At 40.9% G+C, this 26,924-nt stretch overlaps 4 protein-coding genes across 10 annotated transcripts in view; all 4 read left to right on the top strand.

Moving 5' to 3' along the window:
* The first annotated feature begins 71 nt into the window (after window positions 1-71).
* Window positions 72-6,763, top strand: manba (mannosidase, beta A, lysosomal). 2 transcript variants are annotated; one of them, XM_068339644.1, is made up of 17 exons: window positions 72-382; window positions 1,266-1,360; window positions 1,454-1,559; window positions 1,669-1,842; window positions 2,116-2,239; window positions 2,621-2,790; window positions 2,883-2,993; window positions 3,255-3,406; window positions 3,644-3,761; window positions 4,172-4,258; window positions 4,456-4,623; window positions 4,732-4,950; window positions 5,228-5,392; window positions 5,596-5,740; window positions 5,892-6,034; window positions 6,107-6,364; window positions 6,453-6,763. In XM_068339644.1, the coding sequence occupies exons 1-17, from the start codon at window positions 176-178 to the stop codon at window positions 6,675-6,677; spliced, it is 2,667 nt and encodes an 888-aa protein (XP_068195745.1). In that variant the 5' UTR covers window positions 72-175; the 3' UTR covers window positions 6,678-6,763. The 2 variants fall into 2 exon arrangements, with proteins under 2 accessions (XP_068195745.1, XP_068195746.1); XM_068339645.1 differs by lacking the exon at window positions 4,732-4,950.
* Window positions 6,764-7,637: 874 nt separating this feature from the next.
* On the top strand, window positions 7,638-15,920 carry slc39a8 (solute carrier family 39 member 8). The gene is made up of 8 exons (XM_068339238.1): window positions 7,638-8,092; window positions 8,724-8,886; window positions 10,977-11,146; window positions 11,267-11,389; window positions 12,713-12,874; window positions 14,484-14,691; window positions 14,932-15,116; window positions 15,637-15,920. Exons 1-8 carry the CDS (start codon window positions 7,865-7,867, stop codon window positions 15,781-15,783), a joined length of 1,386 nt encoding a protein of 461 aa, XP_068195339.1. The 5' UTR covers window positions 7,638-7,864; the 3' UTR covers window positions 15,784-15,920.
* A 1,244-nt stretch (window positions 15,921-17,164) lies between these two features.
* Window positions 17,165-19,944, top strand: LOC137611244 (probable N-acetyltransferase camello). 2 transcript variants are annotated; one of them, XM_068339337.1, is made up of 2 exons: window positions 17,165-17,185; window positions 18,311-19,944. In XM_068339337.1, the coding sequence occupies exon 2, from the start codon at window positions 18,320-18,322 to the stop codon at window positions 18,995-18,997; it is 678 nt and encodes a 225-aa protein (XP_068195438.1). In that variant the 5' UTR covers window positions 17,165-17,185; window positions 18,311-18,319; the 3' UTR covers window positions 18,998-19,944. The 2 variants fall into 2 exon arrangements, with proteins under 2 accessions (XP_068195438.1, XP_068195437.1); XM_068339336.1 differs by having other exon boundaries at window positions 17,166-17,262.
* An 865-nt stretch (window positions 19,945-20,809) lies between these two features.
* The window catches only part of dctn1b (dynactin 1b), a 20,440-nt gene continuing 14,325 nt past the window's right edge, over window positions 20,810-26,924 (top strand). For 4 of the 5 annotated variants that reach the window (XM_068338103.1, XM_068338105.1, XM_068338109.1 and 1 more), the window contains exons 1-3: window positions 23,923-24,292; window positions 26,220-26,471; window positions 26,557-26,635. In XM_068338103.1, coding sequence (XP_068194204.1) covers window positions 24,260-24,292; window positions 26,220-26,471; window positions 26,557-26,635 — 364 coding nt within the window. In that variant the 5' untranslated portion in view covers window positions 23,923-24,259. Of the gene's footprint in view, window positions 20,932-23,922; window positions 24,293-26,219; window positions 26,472-26,556; window positions 26,636-26,924 lie in introns of those variants that run through there. The other variant, XM_068338106.1, reaches the window with a different exon arrangement.

Here is a 26,924-nt window from a genome sequence, read left to right as displayed (position 1 = left end):
ATTTTACACCTCTAGGTGAAAAAGAAAAGGGGCGAAACTTCCGGTAAACCTGACGCTTCCCGTCAGCTGACCGCCGCGTGAGCGTCACGTGACAAACAAGGAAACATTGTTATAAAGCGCATCACCATCGAGGAACATTCCGTCTATTTACAATGCCTACAGCGAGTCAAAAACTATGACTCCAGGTAGAAGTGTTTGTATTATTTGTGTTCCTTTGTGTTTGTTTACCGCAGTTTTATGCGAGTTTTTTTCACTAAAACAACAACAATCTCAGACACTGAGCGGTAAATGGACTCTGTCTAACGCCAACGGATCGCTCTCACTGCCGGCAGAGGTTCCGGGGTGTGTTCATTCAGCTCTGCAGCGGCAGGGACACATCCAGGTATGTACGTCAATGACGTCACGGGAGGATAACACACGTGTGTGCATGCACATGCATGTACAGTCTTTAATTTGGTGGGCCCTCGGGGACGGGTCTAACCCCACATAAACCATTCTGACATCTGACGAATATTTACTACAGTATAGGCTGTGATGCGTTCAAGGACATGTTGCTCTTTATGTCTTCTGCAATTGAAATTATGAACATACCAAGTTTCACGTGTTGGTGTTAAAGTAGTATTACATATTAGGTGTAAAATTCTATTATTTGTTCACTTTCCTAGGACGAAATTCTTTTGATTATCTAATAAGGTTTTCTTCCTCCTGTCTTTTTCCTCTGTTAAATAAGGTGGTATAAGTAGATAAGAATTATAGAGAAAAGTCATGTCATTGCTTGAATCTTGAATCCGTCAAGAGGTTTTTGTGACAAAATAGGGAATGATACTGCTCACCATGTACCTATATGGTGAAGAATTTGAGTCATTGCAAATTTTCAATTTTTGAAGAATGTTCTTTTTAAGGGGGTACTGAATTTGTACACTTTGAAGCTTTTTATTTTTTGGTAGTGGGTGGTGATGGACTACTTGCATTTAAATGTAATATGTATTTAATTAAATAGTTTTCTACAACTAAAAAATAAGAAAGGCAAAAACAGATCATGTGAATTAAAAACAAACAAAACACCCATGACCAAAAGTGCTTATTACATATGTACACATACATACACAGTACATTACATACACATGCACAGGTTCTTCAAATGCACGTTTCTTTCAGTTATTTTCTTATTATTTTATTTTAGAGGAAGCTGTATGTTCTCATCTCTTCCACAAGGACTGTTTTGATTAACTAAACTGTCAGCTAAATATTTGTTTCTGTTTCAGGACCCTTATTACAGGTTCAATGACTTGTCTTATCGGTGGATTGCCTTTGACAACTGGATGTACACAACCACATTTACTGTGTCTACACAGCTGATGTCAGTGTCCTAACATTTATGGTCTGTTTATTTTGGAATCAACGTCTTTGGTATCTTTTTCCTGACTCAGATGTGGGTTTTTCTGCATTAAAGGTCCAAACAGAAGGTGCTTCTCATCTTTGATGGTGTTGACACTGTAGCATCAATTCACCTTAATGGAATCATTGTCGGGAAAACGGACAACATGTTCCGCAGATATGTATGTTCCATGGATAACAAGAGTTCACTACACATTTGCTTCTACATCAGCACGTTATTGATTAGCTGTGTTTGAAATGTTATCTGGGTTTGTTTGGTTGTTTCCCCAGGACTTCCCAGTCAGAGATCTGCTGAGAGACGGGGAAAACTTTCTGAACGTTAGCCTGTTGTCTCCAGTTCTTTATGCGTCTGAGCGGAGGGAAGCTCATTCAGCCTACAGAGTTCCTCCTGAATGTCCTCCAGATGTCCAGAAGGGAGAATGTCACGTCAATTTCATCAGAAAAGTAAGCGTGTCCACCCACCTCTCCCCTTGAAAACTGAAACTAGAACAACATCAGTCAAAACAGGAATATTTTTATTCCTTGTATTTAAAAATATGATAAAGCAGATAAAGAGAAAGGCCCAGGATTTGTTGCTGCAGCTTTTTATTCACTAAAGCAACTCCAGAATATTACTTTTCTTGGCTTGTCATCAGAGCTGATGCTAATCAATATATTTTTATAACAGAATGTATCATCGACATACCACTAAAATCCATTTGTTCTGTTTTGATGAAGGAACAAAGTTCTTTCAGTTGGGATTGGGGTCCAGCGTTCCCCACGATGGGTCTGTGGAAGACGGCTCGGCTGGAGGCGTTTGACGTCCTGCGGCTCATCCACGTTTCATCTGTTCCTCTATACAGTACGTCCCAATCCAATCTTCATCTCCTTCCTTTTGTTGGCTGTGACTGCAGAAAATAAAGAATGTAGTTAAACGGCTGCAAATTTTTATTTCATTTTTATTGAGATGTTTGTTATTTAACCTGCCCTCTTTGTTTTAATGGGATATTACCGTGCAGAATGGCACCACAGAATCACTTAGATCAAGTGAGCACCTGCGATGAAACCAAAACTGAAAGTTATTGCTCTCATTAAAGTAGGATTAATGGCGGATCTATTTATTGGGCTGCATTAGCTTCAGATAGGTGCACCTTATAAAATGGCACTAAAGTAAACCTGTGTATAGATTTATTTTTTATTGCATTTATTTGTTCCTGCTTTTTTTGAAAACCTGTGTTTTTAGATTCCAGCGTCTCTCAGTGGAGAGTCCAGGTGGAGCTTCTTGTCGATGCAGTTCGGGAAACTAAAGGTCAACTCACGCTCTCGGTACCTGACCTGGACTCGGAGCAGACCTTCCAGACTCAGTTTCTTCCGGGACAGAACAAAAACAGCTTCACGTTACACATCAACACGGTACCGTGACTGCCTGGGGGAATGAAAGTGGACTTTTCACCAGTGTTAATAGGGCGTATTGTATGAGTTTAAAGATCTTATCCTTCTTCCAGAGCCGCGATGTGAAGCTGTGGTGGCCCAGTGGACACGGTGACCGACCGTCTTACCGTCTCGCTGCCAGTGTGTTTCAGGACAACCTTTTAATTCTGACTGCAGAATCTAAGGTCAGACAGTCTCTGCCTCTTATAGGATCAGCTTAAAGTCAGATACTGGATGGATACTAAATACTGTGCATTCAAAAATATAAATTAGGAGTGTGCAGCGTAGTGACTATCGCTCTGGCCTCAGACATAGCATTTTCTTGCTTTTTATTGAATTTAATCACCATCATTGAGATTCTCAGGGTGACATAGAGATTTAACTGAGATTATCAAGGTTATTGTTGTATTTTCAATCATTTTTTATTGTTTTAATGTCTCCTGCAGCTGTCCTTTCGCACAGTAGAACTTGTCCAGGAGCCAATTGTTGGATCACCAGGATTGAGCTTTTATTTCCGCGTCAATGGGAAACCAATTTTTCTCAAAGGTTCCAACTGGATCCCAGCCCACTCCTTCCAGGACCGAGTCAGTCCCGCTGCGTGAGTTCAGTTTGGAAGGCTGAATCATGAAGTGGTGCATTTCAGAGCTGCCTGATAAGGAGAATACAGATCACTAATTAACAAAAATCTATTTCCACTCTTTTTCTCCTTTCTGTATTAAATGTTATTGTAGTATTTCTCTTACATGGATTCACAGAGTTAGCACTGGATTCCAGACTTTCTTGTAGTTGTGAATTCATGATTACAGAGGCTACCTACGCTCTGCTTGTCCTGCAGCTTGAGGAACTTGTTGCAGTCCGCTGTGGATGCTAACATGAACGCCCTCAGGGTCTGGGGAGGAGGCGTGTATGAACAGGATCTATTCTACAGCATCTGTGACGAGATGGGAATCATGGTAACCACTTTTGGCCTCCAGCGGTAGCAATATGAATACCGCAAATAAAAACATATAATCTAACGTTGGATCTTTGCTCTTGTATTTCCTTGCACTATCAGCCACATTTGAACTAAAGGAACACCTGAATCACTCATTTACTGCATTTATTTATTTGACTCAAGAAAATAAAAGGCCATCATCGACATAAAGAGAAATCATAATGACCTTAAGAGTCAGTTAAGTTTATGATGTCCTAATTTTACTGTCTTTGCTCATGTTATATTAAAATTTCTTCCCCAGGCTTCCTTTTCATGAACCTCTAATGAGACCGTTCAGGGAGTAATGACGACTACGTGTCTCTGCATGATATGTTTGTGTTATCACTACATGAGAGATATGTATGTTCAAACTTGTGTGTGTGTATTCAGGTTTGGCAGGACTTCATGTTTGCTTGTGCCATGTATCCCACCGAAGAAGACTTCATCCAGACAGTCAGAGAGGAGGTCATCCAACAGGTGAGGAGATAATAAATAATCATTAAAACGCAGATCTGGTTGCTCTAATGTTCTGCCTTTTTCTGTCTTCTAGTTTAATTCTATTTAACCGGTTCACATTATATTCAGTGTCAGCATACAAACAGAAATAAAGTGGGTCTAAGTTCCTGTAAAAGTTTTGTCGTATAAACGTGAACTGTTTTGTGTTTATTCATCAGGTTCAGCGCCTCAAGTCTCATCCTTCCGTCATCCTTTGGAGCGGGAACAATGAAAATGAAGCCGCTCTGGCCACAGACTGGTTCAACATCCCAGCCTCCCAGAGGCCGGTGTACCTGAAAGACTACGTCACACTCTATGTGAACAACATCAGAGCGATAGTCCAAGAGGTGAGAGTCAAATCATGGCTCGTGCTTTTTCAGCTCAGCTTCGGAAACATAGTCGTCCTCTTAAGAGTTGTTGGAAAAGCCTGTCAAAATGTGGAACGTCTCCTCCAGGAGGACCCGAGTCGGCCGTTCCTCGTCTCCAGTCCGACTAACGGGGCTGAGTCAGAGCAGGAAGGATGGGTGGCGGCGAATCCCTACGACCCACTCTATGGGGACACACACTTCTACAGCTACATCCTGGACTGCTGGGATTGGAGGACATTCCCGCGGACGCGCTTTGCATCCGAGTATGGCTTCCAGTCCTGGCCTTCCTTCTCCACTCTGCAGCCGGTGACTGATTAGACTTGATGATTCCAGTAGAGGAACAAATTTATCATCAAGAATGTTCACTAGAGACAGTTTGAGACTTTTGGATTCCTTTGAGATGATAAAAGCTACAGATACCAGATCAGATCACAGCACTGACATGCAGCAGCTAACACGCAAACTCGTACAGCAGAAAAGCAAAGAAATGTGAAGACAGGAAGAGAAGCAATCAAATAAAACTAGGTGAGATTAAACAATGAAAAGGTAATAAAACGAAAATGAAAATCTTTTGATGTTTCAGGTTTCTATAGCAGAAGACTGGAGCTACAACAGTTCGTTCGCTTCCCACCGTCAACACCACGAGAACGGGAACCAGCAGATGTTACTGCAGGCTGCTCTACACTTCGACCTGCCAAACTCCACCAATCCCGTGAAGAGGTTCACAGACACTCTCTACATCACTCAGGTGAAACGGTCTCACAGTATTTTTGTGATGTTGAAATACCGACACAGACGTTTCTCTGCCGTCACAAAGATGATAAAAACGTGACTAAAAGTGAGATCCAGACGACGGAAAAGATCAGTAAAGCAAGAACTGAAAGACCAAAAGAACAAAAAAAACAACAGATTTTGTGTTAGGAATTTACAACCACCACTTTTCATGTCCAGGTCATGCAGGCTCAGTGTGTGAAGAGCCAGACTGAGTTCTATCGGCGAAGTCGGAGCGAGATCGTTGAGGGCAAAGGTCACACCATGGGCGCTCTTTATTGGCAGCTCAACGATATTTGGCAGGCGCCATCCTGGTCATCGATCGGTGAGTCTCTCTCAACAAAAGACGTTACTTGTAATTTGGCCTCGTGAGTTCGAGGCTTTGTAGCAATTTATTTATTTTGTCGTGTAAGGAGGTTTCTTGGGTTTGGACGTCATTGTTGAGAAATGATCCGCTATCATTTCTGTGTGTGCAGAGTTTGGAGGGAAGTGGAAAATGCTGCACTATTTTGCACAGAACTTCTTTGCCGATGTCCTGCCTGTCGGGTTTGAGGACGACGGCGCTTTTTTCATCTACGCCATCTCAGACCTGAGTGACGACCTGACGCTCAGGGCTGTGGTAGGTGGCAGGATGATTTCCCACACCTCCTCACCGTTTCAGGCTAATTAACCGTCGTCTTGTTTTCATTAGGTGAACGTGTTCTCGTGGGCTCATCTGGATCCGGCGTGCACACTGACGTCAGACCCGCTCCAGGTCCCAAGAGGCAGCGCCACACCCATTTTTAAACAGTCTGTCAGCGCCATGCTGGCAGGATGCGATCACTGCACCCGTCTCACCTGCCTGCTCACCTTTCATCTGGAGGATGGGAGCGGTCAGCGGGGTCCCACCAACCATCACTTCCTGTCCTCACCTAAAGACGCTCAGGGGCTCCAGAGACCCGACATCATGGTGTGACGCTTTCTTAAACGGCTTTTGCTGTTCTTTTACTCACAGATCCGGAGATGAAACAGTTTTTCAATGCTTATATTCTCTGCAGGCTAAGGTGCAGGAGGACGGGGCCGGATACACCATCACCCTCCACTCCGCCGCTGTGGCTGCCTTTGTCTGGCTAGACGTGGGAGACGTCCCCGGACGCTTCAGCTCCAACGGCTTCCTGATGGTTTCCAGAAATACGACGGCCGTTTTTGACGCCTGGCGACCCACCAGCGTCACAGAACTCTCCAGATCCCTTACTGTCACGTCTTTAAGAGACATTTATTGACCTGAAACTGGTCAGCCTTCACCTCCAGGAGGACCAGAGGCGACATGTCTTATCATGATGCTGATTAAAAGTTATTTTCATACCAAAGAAAACATGGTAGTCCATTTTTAAACCCCTTTTGTGTACACAGGCATACACACACTTAGATCTGTAGTAACTGCTGACAGTGTTCCAAACCCTCCAAAGTGGGGCCCCTGCTGGCGGCATCTGTACAGCTGAACTATCGTACAGACTGTTGGTACAGAGAAGTGAACAAACCCGTTTGGTCACATGTTTGATATTTACATGGTGTGCCTCCTTTGTTTTATATTTGTGTGTGTGCGTGTGTCTGTTTGACTGAATGCATCTTCACCTGAAAGAAGCAGGCAGGTCTTCTCAGTCTTCTTTACTTAGGGGGGCCCCCAGAGTGCAACAGCCCCACAATCCATATATGATTCAGTTATTCCCTTCAAACATGGTATGGTGGAGTCCCGAGAACCTTTCTGTGCAGAGTTCAAATGTTCTGGGTGTAGTTGGTTGTCATTTTGAGGGTTTTTCATTACCTGTGGTATTCACGTCTGATATCTCAGTGCACCTCTCCTCTCAGGTGAGGCCAGGTGTTTCTCTGCTGTACCTGAACGCGTTTTGTGACATCGTCCGTGAATCCTGTGTTAACCAGGAGTGACCACTAGGCGGCGACAAATATGCTAAAACCACGTGTTCTTATTTCTGTGGGGGGTTTTTAAAAAAAATTATTTCTAGGTGTTTTATAATAAAAGAATCAGCATCATCTTCAAAGTAACTCAACTGCTTTCGTGATATTTATCGTTTCCTTGAACAATTTGCGTAAATGTAGAGACGATAGCTGGATAGAAAAAGAGATAAATAAAGAGAGAGAGAGAGATAAAGGGGGGGGGAGAGAGAGAGAGAGACCATATAAGTGAGAAAGTCGGTCGTGGGGGTAAAAGCGTGGAATCATCGCGTGCACGTGGACGATCGGTTCCTTTTTCCTTCATACTGATCTTTGGACCCGTCTTACCTGAGATAATCCGGCGCGCTCATCAAAAGGGAATTCTGCGCCCTGAGGAAACACTCACAGGACGAACCTCTCCGGATCCTGACCCCGGTTTGAATGAATTTGGAGTGAAATGCTTCCAACGGTGCAGGAGTAGCAGATCGATCCACGGAAAACCCGCGACAAACCAGAGATGTTTCACTTAAGATGTTTGATTACGTGCGTTTTGATTTTTAGCTCTACTTCCCAGAGTTTGCGCATGATTGACCGGGAAGGAACCAGATTTCTGGAGAATATTTTACTGTTTTATGGTGAAAATAATTCCCTCTCGTTAGAGAATCTGGATGATTTTCTCCTGATAATTTCAGCCAGACGAGCTGAAGAAGTGGTCAATGAGGAAAATCCACTGATTGACCAAAATGTGAGCATATATTTATATTTATTATTGTTTTTTTGAAAGATTTTAACCAGTATTTTACCAAGTTAAAATATACAACAATTTGCATTTATTAACATAAAGGTAAATACTTTCTAAGTCCAAATTATAAAAATCATTTTACTCCTAAAAGAATAAGTGAGTTCTATGGTTTTTAATAGTAATAAATACAGTCTAGTAATAAAAGTCTCATCCATACTACCTGTTATTATGACCCTTCATTTTTGAATTCCGGTCTTATTTTTTTGACAAATTCAGTTCATTAATGTATATTTTATTTTTCTCCTGTAGATTCATTTATTGTTCATGGTTTGAGCTTTTTGTTGTCATTTTGTTTTAAAATTGAAAATAGCACAATATGTTATCAAGCATTTCAATAATAATAGACCTACTGTAATTATAATAGAATTTCAGTTGTATTACAGAACTTTAGTTCTATTGTAGAACTAATAGAACTTAAGTTTGATTATAATTACGTCTGTTTCTTACAAATAGATCCAGAAAGTAGAATGGTGCAGAAAATGACACTAAATATGTTTGGCTGGATGATTCCAGTGACAAATCAGAGGTTTAAAAGCAGCGAAAACATGTTGAAGGTGATTTTTGTGTCCCCCAGTGTCCCTCTGCTGCAGAGATTTTGTCCGACTTTGGGTTCAGTAATGTCAGTCAGCTGACTGTGGGACATCTGGAGAAAATCTGTCCTGCAGTGTTGACCCAGGTGCTGCTGCCCTCCTGCCCCTACACCGTCACTACGCCGGTGCCCCCTGTTCACTACACCGGTGAGTTGCTTCATCACAATGCCGGTTTATTTGCACAGACCCCTGCAACTCAGATAATTCTCATTTCGTGTTGACTTGAGTTTGTACAAATATTAGAGATTATTACGCGGGGTGGGGGTGGTGGGGGGGTGGATGACTGTCCCTGAACTTTCTGATTTCTTTTTTTACTTAATTGTAAAAAAAAACCCAAGAGGATCTGAGGCTTCGAGCTCAGCTGTGATCAAGAGTTCAACGTGACCTCAGCAGGCAGAGATCATTCTTTCTGTCTGTCTGCAGCAGAATCCCACATAATAAACAAACCCTGTGGCAAACAGCAACTTAAAATGGTTCGAAGCAACTGATAGGAAGCATCAACTGGAATTGTGATTTCATATTATGCATTAAATTTATGTTACGTAATATTAAGAATTAAATTTAAAAGTCCTTAAATTTCAAAAATAGTCTCAAGCTAAAATCGTTCTTACATCCTCTCTGTCAATGATTTCACGGGTGAGATTAAATTCTTAGGACACTTTGTCTTTTCAGTGTGTATTGATTACCTGACTGATGATGATTGGGTGATTCAATCAAAAGCTTCTGAGATTACTAAACAGAATTTATAGAAATTTTGTTTGGCAGTTTCAAACGTCAAGAATAAATTATGACTAAAGCTTTTACCAGCGGAGCGTGAAACTGCTCACACTTGCATGGGTGTGAAATGGGATGATGTTTCTTACAACAAGAAGATCGGAGCTTTATGATTATATTATTATTGATGAGAAACACTAAATATGTATAATAACTTGTAAACAATGCTCAGATGCTTTCAGCTAGGAATCTAGAGAGAGGAGTTGATCAAATTCTGTAAATATCAGCTAATCAATTTGTGTGATTTATTATGATATTTTAATTTTGTACTTAAAGTCATCATTTAAACTTATACGTATTTATAGCATGCATTTTAAAAATGAGGGCGGCCAGAGTTTCTCTACTGGACTGTAACTGCAGAAATCTTGTCACCTTCACCTGGTGAAGGTGACAACACCTCATAATCATAATAGATCACGTAGACAATGTGATATCTTTTATATCCCTGCTTAAGTTGCTAAAATGTGACTCAATCAGAGCAGGAGTTTTTCCACAATTGGAATTTTATGAATGCTTACTAAGCTGCTGAACCTGCAGTTTTCCCAATGATGAGTTGTAAACGAAATGTTACAAAATAAAAGTGTCCTATAGTCTCGCTCTCTCTCTCTGTCTCTCTCTCTCTCTCTCTCTCTCTCTCTCTCTCTCTCTCTCTCTCTCTCTCTCTCTCTCTCTCTCTCTCTCTATATATATATATATATATATATATATATATATGTCATCTGATGATCTGACATGCAATAACCTACAGTTACAGTTAGTTATTACTAAGCAATAACCAACCGATGGTTATTGCATGAACGAACTATGCAATAACCAAGTGATGGTTTGGTTATTGTGTAGTTGGTTTATGAACAACATAAAATGAGAGCGTTAGCATAGAGATGGCTGCCTTTTTCTATCCTGCTTCGATGGGATCGTCACATTCAACACATCTGATCGAATATGAATCACGCTCAGTTGTTTCTATAATCCTTTTTTTTATTCTACTCTTTATCCCCAACACAAGGGGAAACAAACTTGTCAGAAACTGGTTTCTTGTGTATCGGTCACCATTTGGGCTTTTGCTTTCAAAAAGTTTTCACGAAGCTCAAACAAGTAAAATTAGCGAGTCAAGTCACAAATCAATGTTTTGTTACTGTGCAGCTTATTTATTGCTTAAAATGTTTTCACAACTGTATTCAATGAACCGCTTCACTGTAAAAAAAGAAAGTTAGTAAGTTTTGCCGCCATTTTTTTGAAAGGCACCGTAAAACGAAGAAACAAACAAAAATCCAGAATATATGATTACTGTATACTTCTTATTTCTTGTTCAAAATGTTTTCATGACTATATTTAGTGTAAATTTTCTCTAAAATGAGAATATGCTAAACTGTAAGTGAATAAATAACCATAGTGTAAAAGAACAGAAGCTTAGCATTATCTTGTTAATGTAAGTAACTGTTTTTGGATTTCTGCCCTGACAGTGTGGGGTTATGGGTTCTTGGCTGTCACGTTGATCAACCTGGCGTCTCTGCTTGGTCTCTGTCTGATCCCCTTCACCAAGAAGTCTTATTTCCCCAAAGTGCTGACATATTTTATCGGCCTTGCTATCGGGACGCTCTTCTCCAACGCTGTGCTTCAGCTCATTCCAGAGGTTCGTTGGGGATGGAAGTGGGCGGACTGGATCCGATCACTCAAAAACATCATGTTTGGAAAGTGTTGCACCAGGGAAGGCTTCCTAACACGCTCCTAACGTTCTCCTTTTAACCCACAGGCTTTGGGTTTTGATCCCAAATCCCATAACTATGTGGAGAAGGCCATTGGAATATGTGGAGGATTTTACATCCTGTTCTTCATGGAGAAGATTCTGAAAATGTCCCTCAAGCTGGACCAAACGGTAAGAACGATAATGCAGCATGATGTGAGAGTTCACCTGGTTCAAAAACCTTTATGGCAGAAAGATAATTTTATTATGCTTGCGTAACAGTGGGTGAACGATTGTGATTTATACTTTAGATGTAATTTTCAATTATCACAAGAACATAAACTTTATGGGAGTCATGTATGGCCCTTGTTGTTGTTTTCTGATTGTGGCCTTGAGTAACCTCCATTTTACATTTTATGATCTCATAATGCCGTTTTTTTATTATATATTTTTATTTTTATAGTATTTTTTTACTATAACACAAATTTCCCCACTGTGGGACAATAAAGGTTTATCTTATCTTGTCTTATCTTATCTTATAACAGCAGAAATAATCATGTAAGGCAAATATACACATGATAGAATTCTGAAAAATATTGAGTGAAAATAATAAAAAAAAATTACAGAATTAAAGTATAACATTGCACTTTCTTCTGTTTTCATGCTGCGGATTAGAAGCTTTCATTTTTCCTGCGGCGTCCCCGGTTGAAGGAAACGTCTTTTGCCTCAGGATTAGCAGCTGCTCACAGATTTACATGTCAAAGAAGACATTTAAAACTTTAACAAAGACTAATGTTGAGTAAATGTGAATGCATATGAGAACATTCAACACCATACTTGGATTGACACAAACAATAACCGCATGACACCAAATGTATTCAATGTAATAAGCAAACAATGGCGTATGCCAACATGGTAAGGCAAGATGATAACCATCTTACCTTAACATGTGTGCATTACATCAGCCCAATAAGCTTAAGTACAGCCTCACTAAGGAGTTATTTATTTATACATTTATTTATCATTACGTAATTAATGTATTTATTTTCTGACATGTTATTACAGTATTTTCCGCACCATAAGCCGCACCTAAAAGCCTTCAATTTTCTCAAAAACCGACAGCCATTCATTGAAGGTGCGCCTTATAGTGTGGAAAATACTGTACATGAGATTTCACACCTTCATCACAATTTGCATGTTCGTTAGCATGATCTCATTATGTTTGATTCCATGTGTAGGTATCTTATAGTAAAACCTAGTAAAACCAGTCTATGCTAATTCAACTCATTCAGTCATACTCTCGGAAACAAGGAGTACTAAAACAAATATCGTAACATTACCTTATCTTAACTAATTTTATCTTAACTAAACTTTATGAATTGTTATGAATATGGTGTTTACATAAAGTGCTGCAGACGTCAAAATTTAAAATAATAATGCTTGTGGGCTCCAGTATCTCCTTGGACACCTCCTCTCCTCTGACTCCTGTGCCCCCCCCCCTCCTCTGGTTGACAGCACGGCCACAGCCACTTCTCTCCTGTGGAGCCGCCTCAAGACAACGCCCTCCACAACGGAGACATAGCGGAGAAGACGGACTCCATCATGTTGACCAGCATCAGCACCATCGTCACAGAGAGGACCAGCCCGAACCCGGAACCTTCTCAGGGGGCGACTGAGGTATCGGCGCCCACCTCATCATCCATAGCAGAAAACACGAAGGCTTGATTTGAGTGGCTTAGCTCCGCGTGGGCGTATGGCCAACCAATGCAACCATCAACCTCACCCTCACCCACCTTTACCCCAAACAGTATCCCAGATTAGCTTCTGCAGACTGGATTGTCATCCTAATCTCATTAAGTAGTCATGTGTTTGATAGGTAATTGCTGACAATTACTGTGAAATCATACGTGGCAGATGCTAATTCATCAGGGACTATAAATTAATGACTGCCTTATTGATATGTTATCAGTGTGATTTACAATATGTGTCAATGCAAAGAGACACTACGTTTGTGTCAACATTATCAGTTTTTCCGTGGGACAGTCTGTTTACCTGTGAGCCTACATGTTTTCATTTTTGCTGAGGAGTGACTTATTGATCTTTTGACGTTGACGCAGGATGTTTGGAGCAGATGTTAATCTTTAACAACGGCATCGCCTTACAGTACTCTGCTTTTGAAGGGGTCAAAAATACCATCCAAACATGTACAGTACGTGGCTGGCACAGAGGGATCATCAGCGCCTCTGTCCTGAAGGCCTTAGAGGCTTCCCCTTCTGGTTAAAGTTGGAATTATCTGACTGGAGTACAAAGACTCCTTGTTTGTCACAGCCAGTAGAAGAGGCGTTTTGTCACCGCGGTGTATCTTCAAACAAGGCCTGAATTCTTTGTCGATGTCTGCCTGCTCTCAGGTTTCCTATTTAAAAACAACAGAGCCTTCTTTTATATGTTGGAACTGTGGAATTCCTTTGCATATTCTGTAAGCTTCACCCAGGAACAAGAAAAAAACCCCATCTCTTGTAAGGAACTGTTACGTTTTGGGATTCCCAGATCAATTCTCTGTTGATAAAATCAGGGTCTTTACAGTTACAATGCCTTGGTTCTATGGATGGGGATGTCAACACACTTTAGTGAATCCTTGAATGAATCTAGCAACATCTTCCTGTAAATTTGACAGATGTATTTGACGACATGTTGATTTATAACTATGCACAAAAAGTGAAAAGACTCCCCTCTCATACTTCTGTCAAGGCCAAATAAAGTGTCAAAAAAATGTTAAAAGCACTAAAGCTTAACTTTTTTTTTAGATATTGCACATCTAGATTATTATTGGAAAGCAAGGAGGTTTGTTTAATAATTGCTTAAAAGTTTCATATCAACCAATATTCGTATATTTTAATTCACAAAGTGTCAATATTCATTCATTCATTCATTCATCCGCTGTCGTGGGTCACGGGGTGCTGGAGCCCTTCCCAGCTGACTGGGGGTGTGAGGCAGGGGACACTCCAAGGCACGACGCCGTTAACCTCAATTATTCAGTATTGATCGGAATAAAATCCTCTCCCTTCTTTGTGAATGAATTAGTGATAATTAGCTCATACTTTTCCTTTCGGCTTTTCCCTTCAGGGGTCGCCACGGCAAATCAGTTGCCTCCATCTAACATGCTAAAATAAGATCAAGCATAGAATTATAGTCGCATGTTATCTCTGCGAGGTCATATAATCCACATTGTTGTTCACATGTACCTCATGTAAGTCTAAACCTTTATCTTGTGCCATCTCTTCTCCAGGACATTCAGGAAACCAAGGTGATGTGTCACTGGCTGCGTGGGAAACACATCTCCAGCATTAAGACGGTGGCGTGGATGATAACGCTGAGCGACGCGCTCCACAACTTCATTGATGGTCTAGCTATCGGCGCCTCGTTCACCGTGTCCATAATGACGGGGTTCAGTACGTCTATTGCCATTGTCTGCGAGGAGTTTCCCCATGAACTGGGTGAGTTTCAGCCCATGTGAACTGTGTTTGGTTGCACCGATCCATCAGGAGGAGGATTAGTTCTAATCAATGCCGACATGATTATTACTGATTGTGTAAACTGTGTCGGTTTTGAAACTTGTGAGTCAAATGTTTTAAAGTTTAAACATTTGACTCACAAGTTTCAAAACTGACAGAGGATATTACCAACTATTGCTTTTAGACTTATGAGTTCTAGCCAATAATGTGTTCTATCTTCAGGTGACTTTGTTATCTTGCTGAATGCCGGTATGACTGTCCCACAAGCCGTTTTCTTCAACCTACTGTCTGCCATGTCGTGCTACATCGGCCTGGTGTTTGGTGTTCTGGTCGGGAGCAACTTCGCCCCGAATGCAATCTTTGCCATCGCAGGAGGAATGTTCCTGTACATTGCCCTCGCAGACATGGTGAGTTACACTAAACTGTTCTTCATTATTGAATTTTTATTTGTACAGGTCCTGTGTTTTGGCATTATTTGCTGTTATTACCTCTACAGGACGTTGTGTTTTGTTTGTTTGTTGGTCTGTTGTCAGGATTAAGTAAAGAGTACTATTTGTTGATTTTTATGAGTGTAGGTGGAGGGTTTGACCATCTAATCTAATTAGATATTGTGAATAAAGTGACAACCGTTAGCCTCGGTGAAAAAAGTGATCAGTTAAAATAGAGAGTTGACTGTTTTTTGCAGTAAGGTAAAAATTATTGTTTTCTGTTTTAAACCTTAATCATGCCACCGTTAAGTTCTTAGAAATTAAAAACTGCATGATGAGAACATTCACTAATTTCGCCTTTTTAATTGCACGGCCATAATATAATATTTGTCACCACACAAACCAACTGATTCATGGTTTTTTTATGTCTGCTACTTCTATTGTTGAACAAAAAGGTTGGTCTCTTGAGCAATTTTCTGATTGTCATTCTTCATCTCAGTTTCCAGAAATGGACATGATAGCACGGGAACAGAAGGGGACAGCTAACAAGATGATCTTCTTCCTGCTGGAGAATGCAGGGTTGATCACTGGGTTCATCATCATACTGATGATTACCATGTTTGCAGGACGTATCAACCTGGGCTAGAGGAGAGGGAGCCGGAGAAACACACTGGAAAGAAAGTCACTAAATGAGCTGCTTCGTTTTTTTGCTCTCAGTTCACTTGCCTTTACAGGAAAATTAATGACATGAATGTTTTGTACAAACATTACTGGATGTTTTATGGGAAACACTAATTCTTTTATATGTTTTGACTTGAAATTTTGTGAAATGTTTACTTCATTTTAAAAATGAAAAATCTTTCTGCATTTGATTTGTATGAACTGTAGTCCAATTTGTAATAAGGAAACAGTAAATTTATTTTTTCAGTCGTCACCTTGTGTGAATTGTTTTCAGTTATGTTGTCTGTCTTTGATGCTGCAATGCAAACCAAATATAATCTCTCATATTCTTAAAAATTTAATGTACTGTAGGGTGCATCATCGTCATCAGTATTCGGCTGATCCTTTTGTTTTTCAGGAGCGTAACTCGCAAATTATTCCATGGAGAGACAATTTATCATTGATGATAAAAGTGAACTTCTCCATAGCTTATAACATAATTATTATTTCCAGTTATAGGGTAACCAATGGAACTGAGGACATGTCACATTCTGATTTATCTTTTTTTTTTTACAATTTTTCATCTACACATGACTCATGACTAGTTTATTTCTCACATAAAGGTAAAAAATGGTAAAATACTCGATTTTTGATAATCGCATCTTTCATAATTTAGGTTTTCTGGTCTTTCCTAAATACAGTACAACATAATTACTATTATGCTAATTATTTATTTGTCATTGAAGTGATCCCAACCTAGAACTACAGAACTCTGCCAAAACCATTGTCACTAACATTTGAACAATGGCAATTTTTTTTTTCCTGTTTCAAAACCAAAGTCTTTGGAAATTGTTTGTAATAGGTAAAAATGCGGTGATGACGTAGAAATCTTCTTCTTTTCCTTTCGGCTTTTCCCTTCAGGGGTCACCACAGCGAATCAGTTGCCTCCATCTGACCCTGACTTCTGCATCCTCTCCTCTCACACCAACTACTGTACCTTCTTTTTCAGTACATCTATAAACCTCTTCTTTGGTCTTCCTCTAGGGCCTAGAGGCCTGGCAGAACACAATGATGCGACGCAGGACCCGCACCCTAAACCAACCAACCAGCGTTAAGCAGGAAGTGCTGCAAGACGCATTCTGAACATCGTAAATTCCTGATCCTAGTTTACACCCATTCATGTATGCGAAAACCGATGGTAAAAACACTTAATCCAACAATATCTTGTATTCACACTTTCCTAAATATATAAAATATGTTTATTATTGACAGTTATAACGATCCCAGGGAAAAATGGGTGGCTTATTTCTAGGCAAATTTTGAAGAAATCCTTTTCCCCCACAATTCTACCAATACATTGAATGCAACATTCACAAGGCTGCATCAAGGTAGGTTTGGATGTATGAAAAGAGGCGAATTTGACTCGGCACAAACAGAATATCCCGTTACCACCAGAAAATAATAAGTAAGACGTGTTCAACTGCTTCATTTGTTCTTTTAGAGAAAACGCAAAGCAAATCCTTGTATTCCTCTCTTGTTTTGTTTTTTTGAGGCGTGTGCTGATGCTAGCTGCAGGTAGCTAATCAGTTGAAACGAGAGGACACAGCGCTAGTAGTAGTTCATCGCTCATGATTTATAATTTTGTTTTGGTTAACGGTTTGTTAAATATATATATTAAAAAAAAAAGACCAACTCATTATCGGATGACGGTTTGTAGCTTTGCTTAGAGTAACAATTCATGTTGTGTTTACTGATGCTAACTTTGGCCGCACGACCTTCCCAGAGTCTCTTAGTGCAGCAGTGGTTAGGAAGAAATGCTGTCTGTGATTGGCGCTACTATATTAACATCAGAGTGTATTAACTAGGAAATAAAACACCAGATTCTAGTACTATGTTATCTATGTGGATGTTGAATTCATCGTTAACTCGATGTCTTTGTTGTAACAGGTAAAAATAAACACGTGGGGGACGTTTTCCATGTAAACACTTGATTCAATCATTTTTTTTCATGAGGATCCCTCATGCCAAATGATTGCCTCCACCTTGTTGCACATTTTCCTGTTGTAAAACACAACTTGTTGACATGTTTCTGTACTAGTATCTTTTATTACTGCCATTACCTTAAATTACCCTTGAACATTGCCTGGCACGGTAATCAGTCGGGCTTTAATAACAATAGCTCAAAACATATAAACTCTCTGTTAGTTTTATTAGCTATAATGTATGTCTGGTATTCCAGTAGCTTAGTATTTTTTCTGGATTAATACATGTGCAACTGTCCTGATGTGTGCAAATTTCAAGAGCCCCAAATTATGTGTTCAAATGTCATAGACAGGAACCTATAAACAAATAGTTTAATTTATTTTGACTGAATTAGAAGATTTGGAAGTAAACCATTAATATTAAAGTTCATGACTCACTACAGTTTTGAGACAAAACAAAAAGCTCAAAGAGTTAATCATTGATGGGAAATTGATTATTTTTTTAATCATTTGTCACATTTTGACACGCAGGGCTGAACCATGGCCAGTTTACAGATCAGGAAGTATGAGGATGACGATGCTGAGACGGTGAAGGAGATCTTCACCCTGGGGATGAGTGAGCAGGTGCCTTCGTTTTTCACGTACCTTCTGAAACAGCCGGTGACCCAGATGGTTCTGATGTGCATGTTCTGCAGTCTCATGGCGAGCTCCAAGTCCTTCCTGCTACCTATCCTGGCCGTTACCCTCCTTCTGGCCGGAACCAGGCAGTTAGTCGTCCACATGCTGAGCAGATACATCGAAGCCTGCCTCAGGACGGACTTCAGCAACATCGGTGAGGCTTTCCTGAAGCAGAAGGATTCGTGTTTTTGGGTTGCTGAAGTCGACGGTCGGGTGATTGGCTTTGTTGCTTGCCAACCTGCTGAGAAAGCACCCGAGTGTTTAGAGATGAAGCACATAAATGTACGCCACAGCCACCGCTCGACGGGCGTCGCGAGGGCACTGTGTCGGACAGTAGCAGATTTTACTTCTGAAAGGGGTCATGCAGGAGTGACCTTGTACACCTCTATGGTGCAGACCAATGCTCAGAAGCTTTATGAGCAAATGGGCTACGAGAAGATAAGAGAATTTGCTGCTCCGGGATTCATCTTCAAAGTCACAAACTTTGTTATGTTTGAATACAGACTCAACTTACAGAGAGATGGGGAAAAAGACAAGTAAAAGGGATTTTAAAGGAAGAGTTTGCCTTCCCCCAAAATGATAATTGAGTGATCTACTCACCTACAAGTAGATGGAAAGTTTGAAGTTTCTTACATCTCAGGAGCTTTATATAGAATTGATGTTACATCTTTCCCTGAGGTCAACGGAAGAAAGACACCTACTTTTAAAGTACAGTATACTGAAACGACCAAAAACAAAAAAAATTACTCCATACAGCTTGAATGGAAATGGATTTAAAAATATATTATTTACACATGTATTTGAGCTGAGTGTCATCTTACAGTTTCTGTTTGATGATACAATGACACAATGAGTTTTTGTTGATTTTGTGTAGCAGTTCACCCGTTACAACTCATACACCTTCCACAGATGCGGGGTGCACCAACTCTTTTTAGCTTACAGTCTAAAGTGAATGCAGTATTCAGCTTTGAAAAAGGGTGTAAATCACATATTTCCAAATAGATTTAGGGTTTCTGGACACATGGATGCAAGTGAGTTGTATGAAGTCATTTTCTGAGTGTTTTTGGTTGTATGTTTAAGTCCCTGGTTTCTTCAGTTGTTTCAGAGAATCCTGCAATGCTGCGATCTTAAGAAACTGCATCTCAATTTCTCCCATCACTTGAGTGTGTAATGTCTTCGTATTCATTTTTGAAGGAACTACTGTATACTTCTTGTAACCCATGATGCATTACAGTTAAGGTGACCAAAGATGAGGTGACAGTATCTGCATGAGGACCTGTTGACTCAACATACTTGCAGGAAAAAAGTTGGCATGTCAATTTATTGGTTTCACAACAGACCTATGTTTTTTAAATAGCTAATAAAATGATCAGATATGTTCACAAGGGTTTGTGTTGATTTATAGTTCTTAAAGTTCTGAATATTTTTATAAAGATGCAAAAATTCCAGTGACATGTGATATGTATGATGTGTCAGGCGTTATCCATTTTTCTTGAGCCTGTTTCCAAATGCTTTATTAAATGCTTCCGGAAACACAAATCTTTGTCAGTATTCTTTATTCTTAGATTTCCACAACACTTTCCCATAGAGATTCTGCTTGAAATAAACAAGTTCAAGGTCTAAGGATTTTAATGGTCTGGTTTAACAAACAGTCTCACCTTCGATACCTTCAGCAGAAATACTGTAGGTCTGTGTGTAAAGATTCGTGATTCAGTTCAGAGCAGAATCTTCGCCCTGTTTCTATAACATTCTTTTTACTCATTAAGAACTGTTTCTACAGACTTAACGTTCCTGTCTTGCTGAGCAGGTTGACAACCCTTTTTTCCAGCCTCCAGTAACAAAAATCCGTTCTACAAAAAAGAAAAAAAATGTAATTGTGGTGAGCAGGTTGATAATTAAAATATTTAGGGGAAATTAAAGATAGTTTGCTGTCCTCAAAGTTTATTTTGCACCCAATGAAAAAACCAACAGAACAAACTTGGAAAGCTGAGTTTTATTCCTTATTTATTATTCAGTACAGTATTTTATGATTGTTTGACTTTAAATTAAACATTTTCATTGAACCCCCTCTTTCTATATCTCTCATTTTACACATCTACCATCACATTGAATAAAAAATAAATTTTCTTGCCTGTATGAAACTAAAAAACAACAACAAAAACTTTGACACTAAATGGGAATTTGGTGTCAAATTATTATTCTCAATCCTCTTATAACGATAATAACAATTTAAACACCAGATCTTATATGTCTGTTTCCACCTGAGTGAAACCTGAACGCAGCTGAAGACTGAACATCTTGGCTTCACACGGAGCGTCAATCAGGGACTCGCCGGGTCCTCTCTCTCGGTCAGGCGGGTGAGTCAGGCGGCAGCTCGGACACCTCAGGGCGCGAGCGTCCGCTCAGACCCGGAGATGGATGTAGCCTGTCAGGGACGCAGCTGAACGGTTAGCCGGACTTTAAGACAGAAGCAGGTATTATTTTACAAGTGTGTGTCATTTTAACAGGTGTATTTGTATTTAAAAAGCATAAAAACAGCTTCATTAAAGGATAAGTTTGTGTGTGTTTTGATAAAATGAGCTTGGTGGAAAAAAATTTTTTTATCCAGAAAGCCAACCGAGGCTAGCGGCGATTTTTAAGCTAGCAGCTGGGCAGGGAGTGTCCGTCTGACAGCTGACGGCTCCAGAGAGGAGCAGTAAAATCACGCTTTTAGCCTGTTTTAGACCCCAAAACGCAATATTTGCACATTAAAATGACTAACAATGGAATCGTATGCGTCAGAAATGTTTAATAAGCATTGACTGGCGATGAAGGGGGCGATGTGGCTGCACATGCACAGCCCCAATGGATAAATTAGCTATCCTCTTTTAAAAAAAAAAAAATCTCTCATCCAGATCGTTTCCCTAATCTCTCATCCAATCTGTTTAATCTGTCCGGTTACATCAAACCGCAGCCACGCCTGTGCTGTGATTTATCACCATTCCCACTACAAACCATGGGGTAAGCATCAGTGTAATTTATCTTTTTCTTCATTAAGCTGCACATCTTTAAAATAAATCAGTCAGTAAAATAAGATTCAGGTCAGTGAGGCAGTAAGGTGTCCCATGGGGAGCAGTCACCAAATGGTTTTTTAATGATGGATTTTAATTATATTCTAAAGGAATTTTTTAGCATTAAATTTAATGAGATACTTTCATTTTAACTCGAGGCACATTGCAGTGAAACACTGGAATAAACCTACTCTGCTCCTTTTGTCTCCAAGTGACCTATATTTTCTGGAGGAATAGCATACTGTTGTGCTCAGGCTCATTTTCTTTGGTATTCTGCATTGGAGATGAAGCCAGTATATACTGTATTTAGCTGTGCTTTATCTACTTATCAAAGCTGCTGTCATCATTAATTCACCTACTATTTATTTCAATTTTTTTAGTTGTTCATCAAATTAAGTAAATTTAAAAGTGATTCACTTCAATAATAACTTCAAGTTGCTTCTTTAACTTTATCCTCGCATATATTTAATTTACAACACTGCAACTAAATTCTCACATTTCACTCATTTATTTCAATCGCATTTTCAGAGAATACAAAAGTTCAAACACCATTTCTTGATTTTCATAATTTCCTTTCGTATTTGTTTTGAATATTCACATTGAATTTTGGATGCAGCACCACTGATCGCCCCGTAGTTCAAACACAGCCTCCTTTTCAAATTCATATTTCATTTTAAGTCAAGTTAAGTCAATATTTCAGGCATTAGAGAAACTAAACATTTGAAAGTTGTCTGTCAAAATAACAGCAAAATAATATTCAACTGACAAGAGAAAACTGATGATAAAAACAACTGACCCTTACAAAAAAATTTTGTTATTTACATCTTAAAATTGTTATATTTACATTAAAACACATTTAAAGTTACACTGACTATAAAAAACTGAGAGAACCGGTTCAGTGAACTTTGTCTTTGAAAAGTAAATTTCAGTTTCAAAAGGAATGTTCAAATGACGGTGACGTCTCCTGACTTAGCAGTTTGCATCTCAACAATTTATTTTCTTTCAAGCCAAGCATAATCCGATTTCTGCTTGTAGACATCCTTACCTCGATCCTCCTCCTGGATGTGCAGAGCGGTGGAGGTTCGGTGTGGCTCTAATCTTCCTGTTTTGTTCTGGTGGTGTTCTGGCTGAGCTACTGCTTTCACCTCTTCGTTCTCTATTATCCTCCTGTGGGGGGAGGCAGTCGTTGGATTTTGGCTGTCTGCTGGTCCCAAGCACAGCATTCGTTTGATGTGAGATAAATATTCCATCTCTCCCACCTGATCCCTCACCCATTCTCTCTGTCCTGCCTTAATTATTTGAATCAAAGGCCATACAGAGGCTGCAGACGTTTATTTTATGCACCAGACATTCCTAACCATGCCGGAGATCTATGGCGATCCTGGACTGCATATGAAATGCTCTTAAAGCCATGTTGTCCCTCATGCAGCATACAGTATTCAGATCTTGCAGTCAGTTCTTGAGGCATTATTTGACAGATAAATGATGACTCTTGTTACTGAAGACTGGCTTTCTTTCGTTGCGAAGCTGACATGCATCATCTACCAGCTTCTCTCATCGCTGCAGTGTGTGGAAAGATAACAACTCAGAAACAGAGAGGACTGAAGTTCCAAAGGCAGTTTGCTGATAAAAGCTGATAAAGGAGGGTTAATCCTCACTCTGTGATGGGCCACAGCGCCAGGATGAGCCCGAATGTAATCATCTGGCTTAGAAAGCGCTGCGTGACAAAGCATCACCTGGGCCTTTTGTGTTTACACACAATGAGGCAGCATCAGATTCAGCAACGCTGGTTCCAAAATGCTTGCTACATTGCACTTTTGGGTTTTTTTCATGTCCTGCCAGCTTCCTGTTGCTAATTTAGGGAGTGAGGAGGGTTTTAGGATGCATCAGGGTAATATTTACCTCTGCTGACGACAGGCGGAGATTAGATTTGTTTGTTTGTCTGCAAGATGTTTCCAAAAAGCTGTTGGTGGATTTTGAGGAAATGTTGTGCAAAAGGAGGAGATGGAAGTGTTGATTCAGTTTTTTAGGCGTATCCGGGTAACAACAGGGATTCTGGACCACTTCTTCTCTTCAGCTCTCTATAAATCTGTTCTGTATTGATGGCTTTAATGAGCTTTTGGTGCTGTTTGTTCGGAATTCTAAGTGATTAAATCAGGATTATAAACTTGGATTATTGGCCTTAACAGGACTTTAAATGCTAGTACAGTCCAGGGAAAGTGCGAAACACTTGCAGCAAATAAATCACATTCAGGGAGACACATTTGGTACCACGGTTGTCGAGTTTCAAAGCATTTGATAGGTGTATTTGCAGGCTTTAGGACCCAGTGCTTTAGTCTGGGCCCAAACCACCCTCCCTCCTGAAAAGCCATCACAGACACTTGCGCAGTTCTGCCACTCAGCTGATGCTCTCTCAGCAAACCAAACCTGGCAGTTATTTCCTCTACTTCACCTTGCTGTCTTTCTCTGGTCCGTTCGTCCCAGAAGAATTGCCGTTGTCCGCCGTCGGGAAGTTCCCGATAGAGCTGAAAAGCTCCTGCCGCTGCCTTTGATCGAAGAGGAGAGGAGGGAAGGGGGTAGTTTTGAGACTCAGCTCACAGAATCATGAGAGATGGTGTAATTCTTTGAAGAGAAAGAGAGAGAGGGAGACTCTGGCAGCATCACCGAACCCCCTCCTTCCTTCCTGCTAGACCCCCTCCTGTCTAGCCGACGCTGCTGCAGGAAAAAGACGGTTTTAGGGCGACCGGGAAACATGTCACAGATTAGGAGGAGCACGTACTCCAGGGTGAGTTTGTAAAAGGTGTCCATCTGTCCCGGCTAGGTGGACCAAGAGACCCCACCGGGGTGCTTAAGTTGGTCCTGATTGGTGCACCATTGTTCCTGTCATGTCTGCTCCATTTGTTCCACTGTATCCTACGCTCTGTGTCCATGTCTGCCTTGAATGTAAGGGTTTCTAATCAATTTCAGCACCTTTTTGTTAGTCTATGCTGCCATGTCGGTTCAGACACGCAGGAGACGACGCATGACCTGCAGGCTGCGTCTTCATAAGTCTTTTGTTATCCACTCACGAGTTCCCGTAGACCTCTTATTCATCATCCGTCACCAAGTCAAGCGGCTTCCCAGGGATGACATCAGCACTCATGACTTATCTACGATACATGACGACGATATGAACCACGTGCACCAGTGTAGCTTCTGACAGAGCAGCAGTAGCATCTCCGGGCTCGTTTTAGCGTCTTCTCCAGGGTATTGCTATCAAATGAGGTTTCGTCTGTTGTTTTATTCCGAGTCTGTGCTTGTTTCAGGGTTAGAGTGGCACTAAATAATTCAGCAAGCCCTCCTCGGGTCGGCTACTGGCACATGGCAAACGGGTGGCAGTAAGAACGCCCAATGCTTCATCACAGGATGGACGAGGAGTTTATGGGCTGTCAAATTCAGTGATGTTTATAGTTCTACATGTTGTTGTGTGGTTGTAAATATATGTTATGTCTCAGCAAAGAATTATCCCCCCCAGCATACACACCTGATTACAGCTGAGAATATTTTTCTTTATATTTAGCTGTTGACCCCATTGTTCGGTTGCGTCTTAAGAAGCAACAACATCTCTGAGCTTACGTTTCTTACCGCTTTCCGACCTTTGCTTTGCTCAGATTTAATACCCCGACCGTTCAGACCTGAAGGTGTGAGGTTTAACCTGATAGTGCTTTTTTAAAAATTTCTTCACATTTTGTGTATTGCATTCCTTCTCTTCTATGGATTCCTGCTGCTGGATCAGATGCTTGTTGCCTTGGTTTTGGTGTATTTGTTAGTGAGATTACACATATTTTCCGGAAGAGAAGCCGTTAAATATTTGTGTGGATTTGGATAAAGGGAGTGGAACCAGGAGGATTTGGACTGGACCTGTTGTTGCCTTTGTGTCAGATGGATGCAAACTTCTGCCACTTGGAAAATATAAAAGTGACAATCAGATGTGCTAAAATAATTTGGTACATAGAGTTAAAGAATATCAAAGCTGTTTGTTGACTTCCTGTCTTGATAATTCCTGTGTTTCCCAGAAGTCATAGGAACTAGGGGGGTCAAAGGGGATATGGTGTACCTGATAGGTGACCAATCAAAACTCAGCTTAAGTAGAATTGTGGAAACTTGTGGGATAATAAGCTCATTTCATCAGACAGCAGTGTGGATGTAGAAGCTCAGAAATGGAGGATGTTCTCTCACGGTCTGATGCGATCTGCTCCTAAATGCTGCTTTGCTGAGTCACCCTCACATTAAAGGACAAATGAGGTGACGTAGCATTATTATTAAATGTTCTGCAGAACTTTGTTTTTCTTCACACGTCAGAACTGTTTCATAAAACATCAGATTGTTGCCATGGAATTCTAGAAAAAAGAGTTGTGCTGTGTGAGCATGCTGAAGCATTCACAGAGAGCAGGACCGGGTCTTTGCTTTAGCTTTTTGTTTGGCCCTGAACAGCTCAGTGAGTCAGGATGACGCCAATTTAGCTTTTTTGTTCAGGCGTTTTCTCCTCGGCAGCTACCGGTTTGTGATGATAAGGTCTAGTCCAGAAAGAGTGCTTAATTCAAAGGCTCCCTCGCCTCCGGTTTGTAATGTCCAGGCTAAAGAAGACATTTTCCAACCGTCGTCAGGGGGATAACTCCTGCCTCTGAGGGGGAAACCTACTTTTCATCATTTGTCTGCTTTACCCCATCCAGACCACCAGCAGCGGCAGCAGCAGGATGAGCTCGGACGGGGGCGGACGTCCCGTCAAGGTGGGCTCCCTGGTGGAGGTGATCGGGAAGGGGCAGCGCGGCACCGTGGCCTACATCGGCAACACCCTGTTCGCCTCCGGAAAATGGGTGGGAGTCATCCTGGATGAGGCCAAGGGCAAGAATGACGGCACCGTACAGGGGAAGCGCTACTTCACCTGCGAGGAGAATCATGGGATATTTGTCAGACAGTCGCAGGTAGCTACAGAAGTGTTTACAGCTTGATGTGCAGCGATAGAGCTATCCTGTGTGATGGTAACCAGGTTTTGTGTGTCTGCCTCAGATCCAGCTGGTCGAGGATGGAGCAGACACGACCTCTCCGGAGACGCCCGAGCCCGGTACCGGAAAAGTCCCCAAGCGAGGTAAAGGACACGTTCAGTATTAATAAATATTCATCTTTGCTCAAAGCGCTAGTGTGTCGATTCTGACCTTTCTGAAACATAGAGGCTTCCCAGTGGACGAACGTGCTCTGATTGAGGTATAGAGCCTCTGCTATAGACCTGAAATATAAAGGTATATTTTGATCATGAGGCACCGTCCCGAGCGTGACAGCAGCACAGCCAAGGTTGTGGGTTTTAGTCCTTCCCTGGACTCTTAGTGCTCTTCAGACTGGAGCATCAGCTGATGTTCCTCCAGTTCGCCTGAGTGGAG

The sequence above is a fragment of the Antennarius striatus genome, chromosome 17 (genome assembly GCF_040054535.1).
Source record: "Antennarius striatus isolate MH-2024 chromosome 17, ASM4005453v1, whole genome shotgun sequence".
Lineage (NCBI taxonomy): Eukaryota > Metazoa > Chordata > Actinopteri > Lophiiformes > Antennariidae > Antennarius > Antennarius striatus.
Note: the sequence above shows the minus strand (reverse complement) of the source record. Positions and strands in the feature narration are given on the sequence as shown.